The sequence below is a fragment of the Halichoerus grypus genome, chromosome 7, assembly GCF_964656455.1.
Source record: "Halichoerus grypus chromosome 7, mHalGry1.hap1.1, whole genome shotgun sequence".
Classification (NCBI taxonomy): Eukaryota; Metazoa; Chordata; class Mammalia; order Carnivora; family Phocidae; genus Halichoerus; species Halichoerus grypus.
In genome coordinates, this window is record NC_135718.1 from 96,750,071 (window position 1) to 96,767,208 (window position 17,138).

The 17,138-nt window shown below is 37.8% G+C and overlaps 1 protein-coding gene across 1 annotated transcript in view; it reads right to left on the reverse strand.

The window, feature by feature from the left end:
- Positions 1–17,138, reverse strand: part of FMN2 (formin 2) — a 372,324-nt gene that overhangs the window by 23,410 nt on the left and 331,776 nt on the right. The window contains exon 16 of the mRNA XM_036076720.2: positions 8,937–9,086. Within this exon, the coding sequence (XP_035932613.2) occupies positions 8,937–9,086 (150 nt within the window). The remainder of the gene's footprint in view (positions 1–8,936; positions 9,087–17,138) is intronic.

The window sequence follows — 17,138 nt, forward strand, 5'->3', positions numbered from 1 at the left end:
CATGACCACATGTGTACAAGTGTTTGTGTGGGTGCACGCTTTTACTTTCGCTTCAGTATAAAGCTAGGAAGGAGTTCCTGGGTCCCATAGTAACTCTAGGTTTAACCTTGGGAGGAGATGCCTAACTGTTTTCCAAAGTGGTTGCACTATTCCATATTACCACCAGCAGTGTGACAGTTTCACGAGTTCTCCTCATCTCCTCCAACACTTGTTATATTACCTGTTTTTTTTCTCTACAGCCATCCTAGTGTGCATGTCTCTTTGTGGTTTTGATTTACATTTCCATGATGGCTCATCATGCGGAGCATCTTTTCAGATGTTTATTGGCCATTCTGCTTACTTTCTTAAGACCATTCTCCATTTCCTCCCCACAAAGACACAAGAATATTACCTAATTTCTTCTGTATGTCCTATATTAAAATACATATTCTTAAATTTCTTCAGTACTGATCGCCATTCTTGGTTCCCTCCACACATACCCCGTCCCCCTCCAGTACACATACATACACACTCAGCACATGCTTTCACAAATGATTCCTTTTAAAATTGAGTTTGATGCCTTATCACAGTTGCTTCTAAATCTTAACCAGACTTCAGCAGCAAAACCAAGTAAGTTAATTGTTATTTGTCAAATATAATAACTCCCGACATGTCTTGGTCTAAACTTTGCCATCAGTTTCAAATCTGTTGTAGAGACGATCTCTTCCATCTTTACTTCTCATGACTAGGTTCTGATTATCCATTATTTACTTTAGAATCCCAAACTTTTAAGAAGCATTTCTCATTTCTCTAAAGATTCACTCCCACTAATGGGAATAGGGGTGGTGTCTGAGAGTGGAATCCTGAGGCCGAGCAGGTGGAATTCCTTTGCTTGAAGAGGTCAGAATCAGCATGGAGAATATCACAGTGGGAATGAACTCTGGGGAGCGTCTGACTTCTTAAATTTTTCACTATCTTAAAAATCCAGGTTCTAGGGGCGCCTGGGTGGCTCAGTTGGTTGAGCGACTGCCTTCGGCTCAGGTCATGATCCCGGAGTCCCGGGATCGAGTCCCGCATCGGGCTCCCTGCTCAGCGAGGAGCCTGCTTCTCCCTCTGACCCTCCCCCCTCTCATGTACTCTCTCTCTCTCTCATTCTTGTTCTCTCAAATAAATAAATAAATCTTTAAAAAAAAAAAAAATCCAGGTTCTAGCAGAAGCCTACACAAACCTAAGAATTGGTTAATTTGACATTATTCAAATCTAACAGATCTAGACCTCCTCCTCTAGCAGATTATAATCATCACGTTGTTTGAGAATATCCTAACGAAACTTAAAGTGACCCCTTCAAAATACCATCTTGCTTGTAAAGGAACAGCTTGTATTTCAGCCCATATAAGCTATGTGATGTTTTTTTAATAGGTAATTTAAAATATCTATTCCATGAAGTTTATTTTGATCCAAAATAGTTTTATACAAACTTTGCTAAGACATATACAAACATGCTAAGACAAAAAACATTTTTAGCAAATGCTTAAGAGAAACTAGTAACTGCTCAGATAACTTTACAAGCCTCTACAAATCTACTGGAAGGTACCACAATGTTTAAATCCTTTTCAAAGCAAAAAATGTCTTTGGACAAGCTACTTTCTTGGCTCTCGGTCCTGATTCTCTGATGGGGAGTTGGAACCAGAAACCCTGAGGGTCAGTTTCTTCCATTTTTGAACATGAGGCTTTTGAGAAAGGATTTTCCAAGATTTAAAAAACATGTCTTGGAACATGGCAAGATCAAGAAGAAATGCAAAGATCTTTCCCATCTAATGTTCACCTTATGATTTTACATCATTCTTGGAGAACTAAGTTCTGGAAAATGAATTTCCTGATAGCCAAGGATTCACAGCTTTCCCCAACCTTGCCTTTGTACATCATTTTAGGAGAGAAAGGGAAAGTTTGCATTCTTGATCTCTAACATCCTGGTTAACAGGAGCTTGTCAATATCTGAGGTGAGATGTAGAATTTTCTGACCCTCTACAACCGGTACAGGCTGCAACCTGCGAATAGCAAGTTTGTATAGGTATACCTCCAAAGTATATATTCAACACCCCCACTTCCTCTCATCTCTGTCACCTTCCCCCTGGTCCACAGCATCACATCTTTCACCTGGGCCACTATACTAACTTCCTAAATTGTTTCTCAATACCATTGTCCAATCTCCTACCCATTTGAGTCAACAATCTTTTCATTACATGAATCACATCAAGTCATTCCCTTTTTAAAAATCCCTTTGATGATTTTTCAATTGCATGCGCAAAGAAGTCAATCTCTTACCATGATCTACAAGAGCCTGAATGATCAGGCCCCTGTCTATTTCATCATATTCATCTCAACACCTTCATCTTTCTTAGAGTGCACCCCATCTTTTCTGTCATGTTGTCTTGAACTTCCTACATCTCTGCTTGGCAGACTCACATACATGTTGCCCCTTAACATAGTTGCTCCTTCAAATTCTTTAAGTGTCAGCATAAATACTGCTTCTTCAGAAAGGCCTCCTCTGACCACGCTTTCTAAGTGAAACTCTTCTGTTTTTTGCTTGGCAAAAATGGTTCACTATTTTCCTCACAGTACTAATTTCAACCTATAATTTAAAACTGTGTTTATTTTTTTATTGTCTACTTCTCTCACTAAAGGGTAAGAACCATATGGCCCGAAAATATGGCCAGCACAACAGTAGGACATAAGTAATTTTGAATGAATTAATAAATAAATGAATTATCTATTATGTCTTAATGCATATTAATTACTCCTTTAGTGAATGTAGATCACATTCCCTACACATTCTCAGGTTCCATTCACCACAATTCCATTGTCATTTGTTGTGCCAAAGCTTCTGCTATAGAAAGTCAGAAGTAGGAAGAGAATTTCTTTATGTGTTGTTTCTCTAGACATTGATGCCTCAATTAAAGGGATAAATGGTTGGCTAAATTCATTTAATGCTGCAATGCAACAATGCAGTCCAAGAGGCAAGTTCATCTAGGTATCCAACAAATACATTATTACATAACAATAAAACTTCCTTCTTTATCTCCATTCTTTAGATTTATTTTCAATCCCTTTGAAAATGGTCGCTTCCTTCTACCCTAATAACGTCCTACTTAAATCTGAACATACAGCTCACTCAAATATAAATTATGGAAACAGGAATGTTAACATGGCATGATGTGCTTTCCAATTTAATGCATAATCTTCTAAAGCCAAGCATTCAAATCCTTTTCCCCTAATTGCAGATTTCAGCTGGGCAGAAACTAGACCTGATTGCCACATGCTTGCGCAATTAGAGGAGTAGTTATCCTTTCTCCTGGGTCATCAAAGACTACCTGTCTCAAAATAAAATAAACCAGTAAATTAAGTTAGACAACACTTTAAACATAACCCTTACTAATGTCACAACTGATTTATTAAATTAAAATGTCTTAAGTCAACTAAAAATAAAATTCCAATAGGCCACACTGCACACTACGGGGTTGCCAGGGCCACATCATCTTGCCTAGAATGCCCTTACCTCCCTGGACCGCCTGCGAAAATCCTACTCCAACTCCAATCTCCTTGTCAAAGGTCCTCTGGACAGAATTAATCCTTCACTCCTGCCCCAGGGCTCTCCCATTGCATATAACACCATACTTGGGCCAGGCTGTTAGCTCAACGAAGACAGAACCTTCACCAAATGGACTTGAATGTCTCCTGTGCATAATAAAAGCTCCATATGGAAGGTGAGAATAGTTACAAATAACCTCACATAATTATACAGCCGAAGACTGCTGAAAAACTGAAGTCTGCTTATAACAGAGCAAAAGTGAGAAGTGGAGTTGTTTTGGGCCCCCCGTCTTCTCCCAGGACCACAAGCCCACCAGGGTCAAAAAGCACATGTATTCCCAATCAATCCATACTTCTTTCCTCTAATTAATATAGCTCTTATTGTCCAAGCTCCATAGGGTTCATTGGTGGCTAGGTGATACTGATGCTCCTACTGTCTTCCTGAAAATAAAAGAGCTGAGGACTGCCCACTTCCCGACCTATTAACACTGGTGCTCTGCGAGCCCTTTGGGGAGATGTTTGGCAGAGTAAATGTTGGTTTATGCCCCCATCTTCTGGATATAGCCAAGCTCATTTTTTTAAACGATTTTTCATATGTTTTGGGTTTGCTCAGTGATAACAAGTCTAGATTTCTTTTTTGAGAAGGATTTCTTATTAACAATTGTGTGTGCCTAGTTGCAAGTACATGAAAAAACACTTTTTCTGACTCATGACAAAACCAATGGGTCAGTTGTCTAAAAGCATTAAAATGGGAATTCCTTTGTATATCATGATGTAAATAATAGACGGATGGACCATGTGAACATTCTCAAACAAAAGTTTGCCCTTGGCTTCATAATCAAGACATTTTACCTACCCACAAAGTAACTGAGTCATAGAAATGCCTTGTATCCACTGAATATGTTAAGATGCTTAACATGCCTTATCGATATATTGTTACATTTGTAGGTAGCCATGGTCAGGATATCATTTATATTAAATGATGGAGGAAGAGCCATTGAGCATTTGGCATGTAGACACTGTTATATACTCTATATTATCTCATTTAGTCTACACAATAACGCTGCAAGAGAGGTATTACTATCTCCACTTTGCAGTTTAGGAAACTGACTTTCTATGACTAGGCTGGTAAGTGGAAGAGCTAACTCAAAAATCCTCATGTTTTCCAAACCACATCAGTTAGAAAGAGAGCAGACCTTTTTAATTCCTTTCACGGATGTGTAGGAATCCACCAATTCAAGAAATATATGTACTCAATCATAGGACTCATCAGGACAAAGCCAGAAAACACAAAGTTACCACGACTCTATAATCAGAACCAAATAGAAACGATGGGATAAGAAATACTTTTACAGGATTTGCAACCTTAAAGATAGTCAATCTGTGAATTCCAAATTAGACCAAGGAACATCATGAAACCACCATTCAGGTTTTTTCTACCATGCTAAGACATTCTGCTAATTACGCAGGTAAAGGCTTAATAAATTTGGGGTAGTAATATTATTATTTACTTTTGTTGGAAACTGTTCTTCCCTAATTCCAGTGACTGCTATGAAGGGGACTGTCAATTATGGCAGCCCTCCTCTCTGGCTGCACAACTGGGTTTGTGAACTGCTGAACTAACTATGGTACCCCACACCTCTGGCCACAGTGCCTGATCCAGAACTGGGCACAACTCATCCAGAGTTCTTCCTCGGAATGTTTCTAGATGGTGGAGAGTGCTCTCTCCTACTGGGTTGTGAGAATGGGAGCCATGGCTGTGACCAATGGCCATGGGTCCACCCTTAAAGGAATAGCCTGACTTGGAAACTAGACAAAACCACAGAGGAGAGTGGTGGTAGGGAGATGAGAGGGGGAGAGAGTGAGAGCATGAGAATAGAGTGAGAGAAAGAGAGAGGGGGAGAAGAAGAGGAAGGAGGAGAAAGTGGAGGGGAAAGGAGGACATTTAGAAAGACAGATAGTGAGAGACAGCATGGACGCACCTGACTAACCCCCACAGACTGCAGTTAGAATTTTTGTATTCAGACAATCCACATGCAAGTTCCATCCCTGCCCTTCTGTGCTTTGACTGTCTAAACAATGTCTTTCTTTTTGCTTAAGGTATTTGGAATTTTTTTTTATTATTATTCCTTACAATGATAAGCTTAAGCTATGTAGGAAAGCATGTTCATTACTTCATAAGCTAAGTTCTTATTCCCATGTCTGGGAGAAATGCAGTGATGTAACAAGTCAAATCAGCAAATATTTATGGAGACCAGAAGGATGAAAAGGCACTGTGGCTTAGTGACAGTGAGAGCTACATCAGAAACGAACACGCAAAACATCTCACTGGGAAATAAAGACTAAAATGCAAATATCAAAATAGTTATGGTATAAAATAAAAACAGACACATTATTAGGCATCATCATAGTATAAAACTGACTAAACAAAATACGCAGATAATAAATACAGGGTACAGAGAAAGGAACAATCAGGTTGGGGATGCAGATACCCATTTTAGGTATCTGTAGTGCTATGTGAAGTTCTACTCAGATCATCACAGATTGTACCAGAAGTTGAACACATTTAACTGACCACATCCCGCTTCCTATCAATGTCTGAGGATACGAAGCATTCCTAAATACCCTTCCATTTACCTACAGAAAATATGATTCAAAGCTTACACTAGGGCAAGGCTGCCTTATGGGTGTGGTTTGTGCACTTTTGGAAGGGCTCTGTACTTGCTGCCTTGAAATTGTTTAATAATTTTTTAACAAGGGGCCCCACATTTTCATTTTGCACTGTTTCCTGGAAATGGTGTCACCGGCCCTACACTAAGGAAAGGGACAAAGTTTTTCTACAAATGAGTCAGACCCATGGTCTTGCTTATCAGAGCAGCCTATCTGCCAGGAGGTGTAACAAATTTCAGAAGTTAAAGGGCAGAGAAGCACAGGCTCACCTGCCACACAGTCCTCCTTAGTTAGCCCTTTGTTAAAAGCAAATGATACTGAACGATGAGAAGTCTGCAGTGAAGGGTACTTGTAATCTGCCAATTCACAACACCGCCACCAAGGGGTGAGCAAAGTCACCAAAGGTTGCGTCAAAAAGCAGAATCACCAAGGGTTGAGTCAAAAAAGCCACAGTATAGTCCTAGAACATGACAAGCACAGGATGAAGTATAAAAGAAGCATCTGGTTGATTTTATGAGATACCCAGTGAAGAAAAGCTAGTTTTGGTCATGTTAAACACATAAAATATCATGGAATAGTGGCTTGGTATCAAAGTGTTACCTAGAGACACAACTCTACTCATGGAGCACAGGCTGGATGAGACTGAGTCTCATTGGGGAGCTGTGCAACTGAATTAGTCAGTCTCAACAGCTCCCTTGTGATGACATCTCACCAGCTCATGTACACATGTACAGAGTAAAGGAAAACTACGAGAAAAGCGTCCACCCACCTTCTTGTCCCAGGACTTCCCAAGGAACCACCACAGGAACACGCCAGCCTTCTGCTGTGATTTACGTACTTCCCTGATGTGCTATCAGAACAGTTACTCCAAAACTACAGCGCCAGCAGTTCTGTCTTGTTCACGCCTATCTCTTCTCACTTCCACTCTCATTTAGGACTCTAGCCCCTGCCACCAAGCTGTACGTGGTGAAATACCCATCTGTCAAGGGAACCTGGATGGCTTGAGTCGGTTGAGCATCTGACTCTTGATTTCGGCTCAGGTCATGATCTCAGGGTGGTGAGATCAAGCCCCGTGTCAGGCTCTGGGCTCAGTGTGGAGTCTGCTTATCCTTCTCCCTCTGCTTTTCCCCCTGCTCTCTCTCTCAATTAAATGAATGAATGAATGAATGAATGAATGAATGAATATCTTAGAAGAAAAAGAAATAGTTATCTGTCAGATTTGTACATTTGTGTGACTGAGTTATCGGCCCTTTTCCAGGGGAATAAGTTGAGATTAGAGATGAAAAAGGCCCGTGGAGAGGGACCAGTGAGGGACATAAAGGGACGTTGTAGGTAATGTGCTGAAGTCAAAAAAAGGTTCCTCTTTACAATTTTCCAAACTGACAGTCCTTGCTTGGTAAAAAAATTTTTTAAAAGGTAATATATAGTTAAGTTTGAAGGACATGAATGACAATGTAAGTGTGCTTGTATTTCAGTAATTATCTCTCCTATCTCACCTGCATAGACTTTTGACTAAAATTGCATCTTTTAGGTTAACCCATAATGATGCACTTTGGAGTAGAATACTCTCATTGTCTTTAGAGTGGATATTTAAAGTATTTTCCCTTCTGTTCAGACCACTCTCTTTTTCCATCTACTATTCACTGAGGTATAAAGTTTTTTCTTTGAAAACACCATGGAATCTAACTAATTAATTGTATGAGTTAGCACTCATAGCACAGTCTATGTGCTCAAAAAAAGCCAGCAATTAATTTCAACTGATTTAAGGATGTGTCCTATCAGAATCTAGTTACAAATGAAAACTAGGTGGATAATCATGGTTTTGTATGTAAGGAAGACAATAAGCAGAAACTGTGGAATTTTGTGGTATGACAAAGTCCCTTAGGAGGCAAGTGTTCTAAAGATCTAAAGCAAAGTCATTGTTAGTGCAAGGATGTTGGAAAGTATACTAATTGGTTCAGTTTTAGCATTTGGTTTATAGTGCTGACTGTGTTTCGTTTTCATTCTCCCAGTAGACTCAGCTATTTGGGGCTCCTGTCCTGGGAGGGCTAGCTTTCCTCCTGAATTAATATTTAATATGCCTCTATGGAATTTCATAATCAGTGACAAAGACTTTATTTCATATACTTAAGAGAAAAAATTTCCCTTCATTCCCGAAAAAGATTTACTTTAGGAAATGTGGTGTAATTCTACAAGAATCCTGAAAGATCTTTTAAAAAATATTGATCATCGGTTTCTTGGTGACATCAGCCAGTAACTTTAATACAAATGGTGAAATTTGGACAATATCTCATGAATTGAGCAAAAACAAGACAAAACACAAGTGATTTATCTTACCTTTATATAGTCTTTGCTATTGGCCTTTTGAGGTGAGTAGGTTTATCAGCTCAGCAGGGTTGTTCCACTCAACTTACATGCTCTGCTTTTTTTTGCGGTTTCCTCGTCACAGTTGTTTTACCAGACGGTGGTCCTGGCAAACCATTTTCCCAGCTATTCTCTGTAGCATCATAGCATCTCTGCCAACCCTTCTTATTCAAACTCCACATTTTGTCAGTTCTCAGCACCCTGTTAGACTTGATATCCCAGGTTGAGGGCCATCTAATTTTTCATTCAGGCTATAAAAGTTGGCAACCCCAGTGGTGTCACACCTAATAAAATACCAATTTTAAAATGCCATTGTGCAAATGAAAAAAACCTACCTTTCTTGTAGAATGAGTTTGTTCTCTTTCTTCCAAAAATCTTTAAAGTCAGAGCTGAATTCATGCCAGATACTGAAGAAAACATTTGGGGACACCTCCTTCTCTCCAATTTTTGGTTTCATGAAGAAATAGGCTGTAGTCTCCAAAAAGCTGTCAAAGCGCACACACACGAGCATAAAAGCTATGATTACTTTCCAATATGGGATATTCTTTCTCCATCCAAACGGTGATTTCATTTATACACAGTTATTATTACTAAGAAGACTCAAACTCTTCAAGCGTCAACAGTAGTTGTTTATGGTTCCATGTTAGAGTTTTGGATACAGACAGTAGCAGCTGATAAGAATCCTCCCTATACTGATAACTATCCTTGGTCCAATTCCGTCTTCAAAGTTAATCACTAAGTGCCTGACATATTTCAGAAATAAATCTGAGTCAAGTTGGGACATATTGTAAGTAGCAGGTCTATCATTTTTTTCTACACTCTAAAGAAATGAAATATTAGCCATTTGTCCCCAAACTACTACGTATTCTCTATGTATTTTATATTGCTTACATACAGTTTGGTTTCCTACATTGCTGAGAAGAAAAGAAAAAAGCGAGTCCCAGGACATGGTGACAAAGTCTCTCATCAGATCATGGCAATATCATTGAGTGGATACCAATATGGCAGCCAGCCCTGTGACAGTAGACTGATAGTGTCAGTCTTTAGAAGGTGCTGCTTCATACTACAACTACATGAAGCTCAGGAGAGTTTCAGAAGACCTAGTTGACAAAGAACATACAACTGGTAAATGGTAGCTTTATGACTCAACAAAAGTCTTCCATTCCCATAAAAAATGCCCTGAAAAGGACCTAGGCCAATTAAACTGGTAATGTCATAGTGAGGACACCTGGGCTGCTAGTCAGCATATGGCCAGAGTTGCTGCAAAAAGGAGTGACATTCCAATAACCTTTGCCCCCCCCTCCCTTTTTTTCCCACCCTGGCAGGGGGCCAGCACTTTTGCTGCTACACAAAGCTCAAGTTTGATTGACTCTGAAATAAAAATTTCTAAGGCAACTTGATTTTGCCATATTGCATTGTTTGATTAAAAATATGTGTTCACACATACGTACATTAACACACATCTGTGTATGTATTCAGTTTGTCATATAGCTGATTTCAAATCCTTATCCTGAAAAATATACGAAAAATATCTCATAGAGATGAGCATTAATAAAATGAGATATGTAGGGTGAACATGCTCAGAAGGTAAAGGAGACTGAGCATCACACACCAAATAAAGAATTCACAGCCACCCTGACTATGACCATTGGGCTAGTCTGTTCTGTTTTTAAACTCGCCTCACGGTAGTCTCTAAGCAGTAAGGTTCCCAGGGACACCAGTTTTTAGATTCTGGGGAGAGATGACAGCACGTATTTGACCAAATGTGTAGCTCCCGGGAATTATGTATTTCTCCCTAGTTAGCCTAGTAGGAAAAATGACACAGTAAAGTCAGTCAATCCTGAGAGAGAGTCAGGCTGTTAAGTGGATATGGTATGTGAGAATCTGGCTGCCCTGAGCTATTGTAAGGACATCAAAATTCATCCACAGAAAGTGTTGATGGGGTGAGGACTGCCAGGAGAGTAGATGTCAGGGAGCATGAATTGTCTAAGACATGTCTAGGTCATATTTTATTAAAACAGATAAAGCATACACATACTTACCTCCTGAGAAAACCGGTCATTCTCCTTATAAGCCTAAAGACAATTTATGACCTGTATGGCAGAAATCAGGTCTCAAATCCTTGACTACCCATTCATTCTTTTCCATCATTTCCTGGTATTTATGCTTCATAAATTGATCATTACAGACCAAGCCAGTTTGTTTGGGCAGACATATCTAAATTGTAATAATTGGTTCATCTCTTTAGCCACTTACAACATTTTGAAAGTTCTATCATGAGACAGCATGGTTTAAAGGAGAGAATATAGGACTCAGAATCATAAACAATTGAATTCCAAAAAACTAACTTCCAAAGTGTTTGTTAAATGCTTCAACACAAAACAAATTTATATTGTATTGCATATTATTTTCCATTACATATACTGTGTATTCTATATTATGAAATATGAATATATACTTACTAAAAATTTTCTCTAAACTGTAAATAATTCAGTTGAGGCTGATTTATTAAAAATCATTCATGTGACCTTGTTCCCTGCAGACATTTTTGAATTATTGGCATGCATAGAGGTTTCTGATACTGGTAGTAATTATTCTAATTATTGAATAATTTCCCCTTGGCTTTGTCATAAATTGCCTACAGAGCTTTAAGAAGGCAGTGACTTTTGAGTTCCAGTTTTGAGGTTTTCAGTTTCTTCATCTATAAAGTGGAGAATATGTCTGCTTTTCAAGGTTATCATAAAGATTCAATGAAAAGTACTTGCATGTTATAAACTAAAATAGCAATATATGTATTAACTTTATAAGAAGCAAGCATTTTTCACTAAAAAATGCTCTCTGTGCAAAACTTAGTGAATTTGTGAGACATACAAGTATCCTACAATTGAACCGAAGACAATGTGTGAAACTGCTGAACAGCACGATTCTCAATGATGATGAGCTATGCATGTAGCCATTTCTTTGGAAATGGCCATGGGGAAAGAATGTGTCTCCTAAGTATGACACATAGAGTGAAGAATTATCTGAGGATCACGAATGCTGTCCCAACTGTATTCAACCACCCCACTCCCTAGAATAAAGCATAAGCACTTTTCAAAGATAACCAAATAAATGATAGGCAATAATTTCTAAAAGTTATCAAGGTACCTTGTATGCCAGAGGCATTTTTGGTTATATAATCCTGTCCGGTATTCGGTGGCATTCAGCTAATGAAAGATACCCATTTACATGGAGGGGTGGAAGGGATAGGTTCCATTCTTTCTGAATTATCCTTTTTTTTTCCCTAAGTCAGAATCCAGGAGGGTCCCATCCACCAAACAGCAACACAGGAACACAAAAGGGGGCAGGCATTTTATCGGGGACCTTCCTCACTATTGGCTGTTCTGTGAGACTCTTGAAATGACCTTGACACACTAGGAGCCAGTAGTGAAAAGAACTGCAGTTCTAACACAAAGAAAATGCAGCCATCATAGTAAGAGACAACTCCAGATCACCAAATAATCAAGACCCTGTAATCAGGATTCCTAAGTAGACCTCTCTGGAAAAGATCAGCCCTACACTTCTTTTACTACAAACATGAAATAGTACACATATACTGCTCGGCAACACAATCAAGGTAGCCCCAGAGTTCTGAAAAGATAGCTCCAGCAGAATTGTTTTGAAATCTCTCTGAATCCCCACATAAAAACAGAGAGAACAACTGAGATATTAAAAACCAAAGCTGGGCGCCTGGGTGGCTCAGTTGGTTAAGCGACTGCCTTTGGCTCAGGTCATGATCCTGGAGTCCCGGGATCGAGTCCCGCATCGGGCTCCCTGCTCAGCAGGGAGTCTGCTTCTCCCTCTCCCGCTCCCCCCTCTTGTGCTCTCTCTCTCTCAAATAAATAAATAAAATCTTAAAAAAAAAAAAAAAACCAAAGCTAATAGAAAAATATCTGCAAAAACACTGTGTCCAGTATCACCACACACCTCAAAATGCAAACAGAGGAGACAAATCATTGACAACACAAAACCCAAGTAGTAATATTGTGTGCATAGGAGGAGGCAAAGGAAAGCAACAGGGGGCTTCCCTAAAAACAGAAGAACCCCTGAATCACAAACAGGCCCTCCTGAAAATTGTGTAAGGGATATCTGAGAAGCGCAGCTGAAACTGGACGGGGTTTTATACACTCTAACGCATGCAAGAGGAGAAAAGATCTGCAGTAAGTTCTGAAAAGGCTGGGAGCAGTCTGAATATATGAAGTGTTAGTACTAACCAAATGTGCAGGCTGTATGAGGTCATTTTTGTTTTTTTCTTTTTTATCACTGTGCACAAGCAACAAAAGAGAAAGCTCTAGAGCAGTAAAGCTTCAAACAGACTAAAAGCAAAAACATAAAATATCAAAATATGTGGGAGCAGATAAAGCAGTGCTTAGATATTTGGAACTTTAAAATACCTATAATTAAAAAAATAAAGGTGTAAAATGAATAATATAGGCATCTAACTCAAGAAACTAAAGAGGAGCAAATTGAACTTGACTAACAGAAGAATGGAAATAATACAAAGAACACAAAACAAAGAAATGGAAAACAAACCTTACAGAAAATTAGCAAGATCATAAACTGGCTTACTGAAAAGTTTAATAAAGTTGATAACCACCTACCATAGCTGATAAAGAAAAAAAGAGAAAATACAAATTACCCAATACCGTAGATGAAAGTAGGGTTATCATGATAGATCATACAGGCCTTAAAAGTATAATATGAGACATTATCAACAATTTTACGCCAAGATGTATTAAAAAAATTGAAAGTACTTTCAGTTATTTCAATAACTGAAACTTATTTCAATAAATAAAAAATTAATTTTTTATAAACTTGTAATCAGAAATATCCCTTTGCAAATACTTGTAGTCCACATTGTTTCCCAGGTGCATTTACGAACATTTAATGGAGACATAATGCCAATTTAACACTAACTCTTGCAGAAAACACAGAGTGAGAGCACATTCTCAACTCATTTTATGAGGCTGGCATTACTCTAATGTTGATACCAAAAAATAAAAACATATGAAAGAAAAATAGAAAGGTTTATAGACCAATATCCCTTGTGAACATAAGTAGAAAATCCTTCATAAAATATTAACAAATTGAAGGCAGCAATTTTAAAAATGGATATTACGTCATATACAACTGGAGTTTATGCCAATACAAAGTTGTTTTAACATCTGAAAAGCAATCAGTGTAACCTGTCACATGAGTGGAGTAAAGAAGAAAAGCCATATGATTATTTCAATAAATGAAGAAAAAAATTTGAAAAAATTCAACACGAATTCATTATTATAAAAAAAGGAAAAAACCTTTGTAAGATAGGAATAGAAGTAAACTCACACAATTAGATAAATGACATCTGTGAAAAGCCTATAGCTAACATCATACTCAAAATTATGCATGCTATATGATTCCATTTACATGAACTCCAAGTATATACAAAATGAATCCATGTTGATAGAAACCAAAATAATGATTGTCTCTTCAGAGAGGTGTGGGGTAAACAGATTGAGACAACAGAGCTGTTTTGTATCATGTTTGAATGGTAGTTACTCATTGAACTTGTTTTATTGAATAAATTATGCCTCGATTAACAAAGAAAGAATGAAAGTAAGAAAAAAAAGAGAGAGATGGAAGGAGAGTGAGAAAGAAGGAACTGAAAGGAGATTGTGATTAAGTCCTATGTTTAGTAGTTATTAAACGAAAAAAGAAACCAGGGATAAAATAATGGGTCTACAGACCAATGAGAACATGCCAGAAACAGGCCTATAAACAGATGAAAACTGTTGGCTAACATTTTAAGACAAGCTAGAAGAAATTAATAAAATGACAGAGGCTATAATAAACACAGTTCAAAGTAGAAAAACTCAGAAATGAGGTGGTAGAATTTAGTAAAGAACCATGAAATTTAAAATATTTCACACATGAAGTCTGAACTGGAAACTCACAAGAGTTACCAAGAACAATGTATCATTTATTGATAGAAATAGAAGATAAAATGAAAGAAAAAACTTAAAATCAAAGAGAAGTGAAGAAAGTAAAGAGAAAGTTACAAATATAGAATATAAGACATTCCCACAGGTGTGTTATAAAAGCCCCTACAAAAGATAACCAAAGCAATGGAACAGAACACATATTTTAAAATGTGATTCAGGAATATTTTTTTGAAATAAATAAAAATATTTGAAGCTACATGTTAAAATGGCATGCCAATAATCAACTCTGAGACATATTCTAGTAAAACTACTATAGTTAAAAAATAAGAAAAAAGAAAAAAAAGATCCTTTGGTCATCATGCAAAAAAAACCCAAGTTCCTTACAAAGGAAAAAAACCCTTACTATCATCATATATTCAGATAATATGCTATGTCAGAAGACAGTGGAATAACATATTTAAGATACTAAGACAGAAAGAGTGAACCAAATATTTTATATCTAACCAAACTGACTTTCGAATATAAAGGGCACAGGAGAACTGCTTTCAGTATGAACAAACTGAAGAAATATTGTCCTAATGTCTAATTATCGAAGAATCTACTAGAAAGTAAGATTAAGAAAGTCAAGATGACAGAAGAGACTCTGGTGTAAGGATTGGCAGCTCAGGTTTCTCAACATGAGAAAGGATACAGGATGTTGGACCCTACAGTTAAGAATTCTGCCTTGAATTTGAACTGGAAGTATGAACTAACAATGTGCTTTAATTCTAGCTCTGTCTACTAACAAGTCTAGTCACAGTACTAATTCAATAGCAATAAAAGTAGAACCCAGGTTTGTGATCTCCAAAGACCATTCTAAATATTGATCCCAGTGCTGCTTGAAGAAATAGCTCAATCCAGGACAGGGGGAAAAATGTAGAAAATGAACCTGGAACGTCCTGTCAAAGAAGATAGTAAGGAAAGTCCTGTCAAAAATAACTCAGAAGTGAACTTAAAGATGGAACATTTTGTATTAGTAAGAATAATAACTGCAAAGGACTGAAATACCTAAAAATACGTTTGCTTCAATGAGCTCATCATAATGCTTAAAACTTTAAAAAATGTATTTACTTAATGTTGGAAGATGCTAGATAACCACCTCATTATTTTGAAAACTGCAAAACTAAGGAAAAAAGAACATTCATTTCCTATATGAACCATTCCACTGAATAGCTCTATGCCAAGCGAGGAAATGTTTTTCTTTTATAACTGAGAAAAATGACAAAACTGTCACCATTTTACAATTCCTTATAAATTAATGCATCTAGACACTGATTGTCAAAGACTGGTAATATCACCAAAAAAGACAACCAAATATGATATACTTCCACTTGGTAGAACATACCACAACTTACAAAATAATTGTCAAAATACTCACACCTGAAACTAAGCATCTAGAGCTATTTACTAACCTGCAAGAAATATAGGACAGAGGATCATGTTTACCTGCATTAATAGGATAAAATCAGGAAAATCCAGACTTTGGAGAAACAGCATAGGACTGCTATGGACTGAATGTTTGTATCCAAAAATTTCATATGCTGAAGACCTAACCCTCAATGTAATGGTATTTGGAGATGGGACCTTTTGGGGATAATTAGGTTTAGATGAGGTATTGAGAGTATAACTGCAATGATGAGATTAGTGCTCTTAAGAGAAGAAGAACCAGAGCTACTCCTACCTGTCTCTGACATGTGAGAACACAAGGTGACTGCTGTCTGCAAGCCAGGAAGAGGACCCTTACCAGATACCAAATCTGTTGGCACCCTGATCTTGGACATTCCAGCCTCCAGAACTGTGAGAAATAAATGTTTATTGTTTAAGCCACCCAATATAGGGTATTTTGTTATAAAAGTGAGAACTAAGACAAGAAAAAATGATCTAGTTCCCTCAATAAATAAATTTAAAGGGGAAAAGAAGTGTTGGAAGAGAAACTCTTATACAGACTTAAAAGATATTATTTAATTATAATGGTTGGAATTTCTTTATATCCTGTTTCAAACATACTGTAACAAATTAAAAACATTTATAATATACATGAGCTGATTAGACTTTTGAAAAGAGACTGGGTATTTTGTAACATTAGGGATTCTTCTTACTTTTAGGGGTAAAAGTGGTTGTGTTCTTTAAAGGGGATCTTTCAGAGATACATACCAAAATGTACATGGATGAAACTACATCTGTTGGGGATTTGCTTCAGAAATACTATGGGAGGGGTAAGTTGGTAGGGGTTTAGAGGGAACCAAATTGGTGATTGTTGCAGTTGGGGGATGGCTACATGGTGGATCACTGTACATTCTTTATCTTTGCACATGTCTTAACTTTTCCATAATGAAGCATTTTCTTTTAAAGATCTTTTTTAAATTTATTTGACAGAGAGGGAGCACAAGCAGGGGGAGTGGCCGGCAGAGGGAGAGGGAGAAGCAGGCTCCCCGCTGAGCAAGGAGCCTGATGCAGGACTCGATTCCAGGACCCTGGGATCATGACCTGAGCCGAAGGCAGATGCTCAACTGACTGAGCCACCCAGGTGCCCCT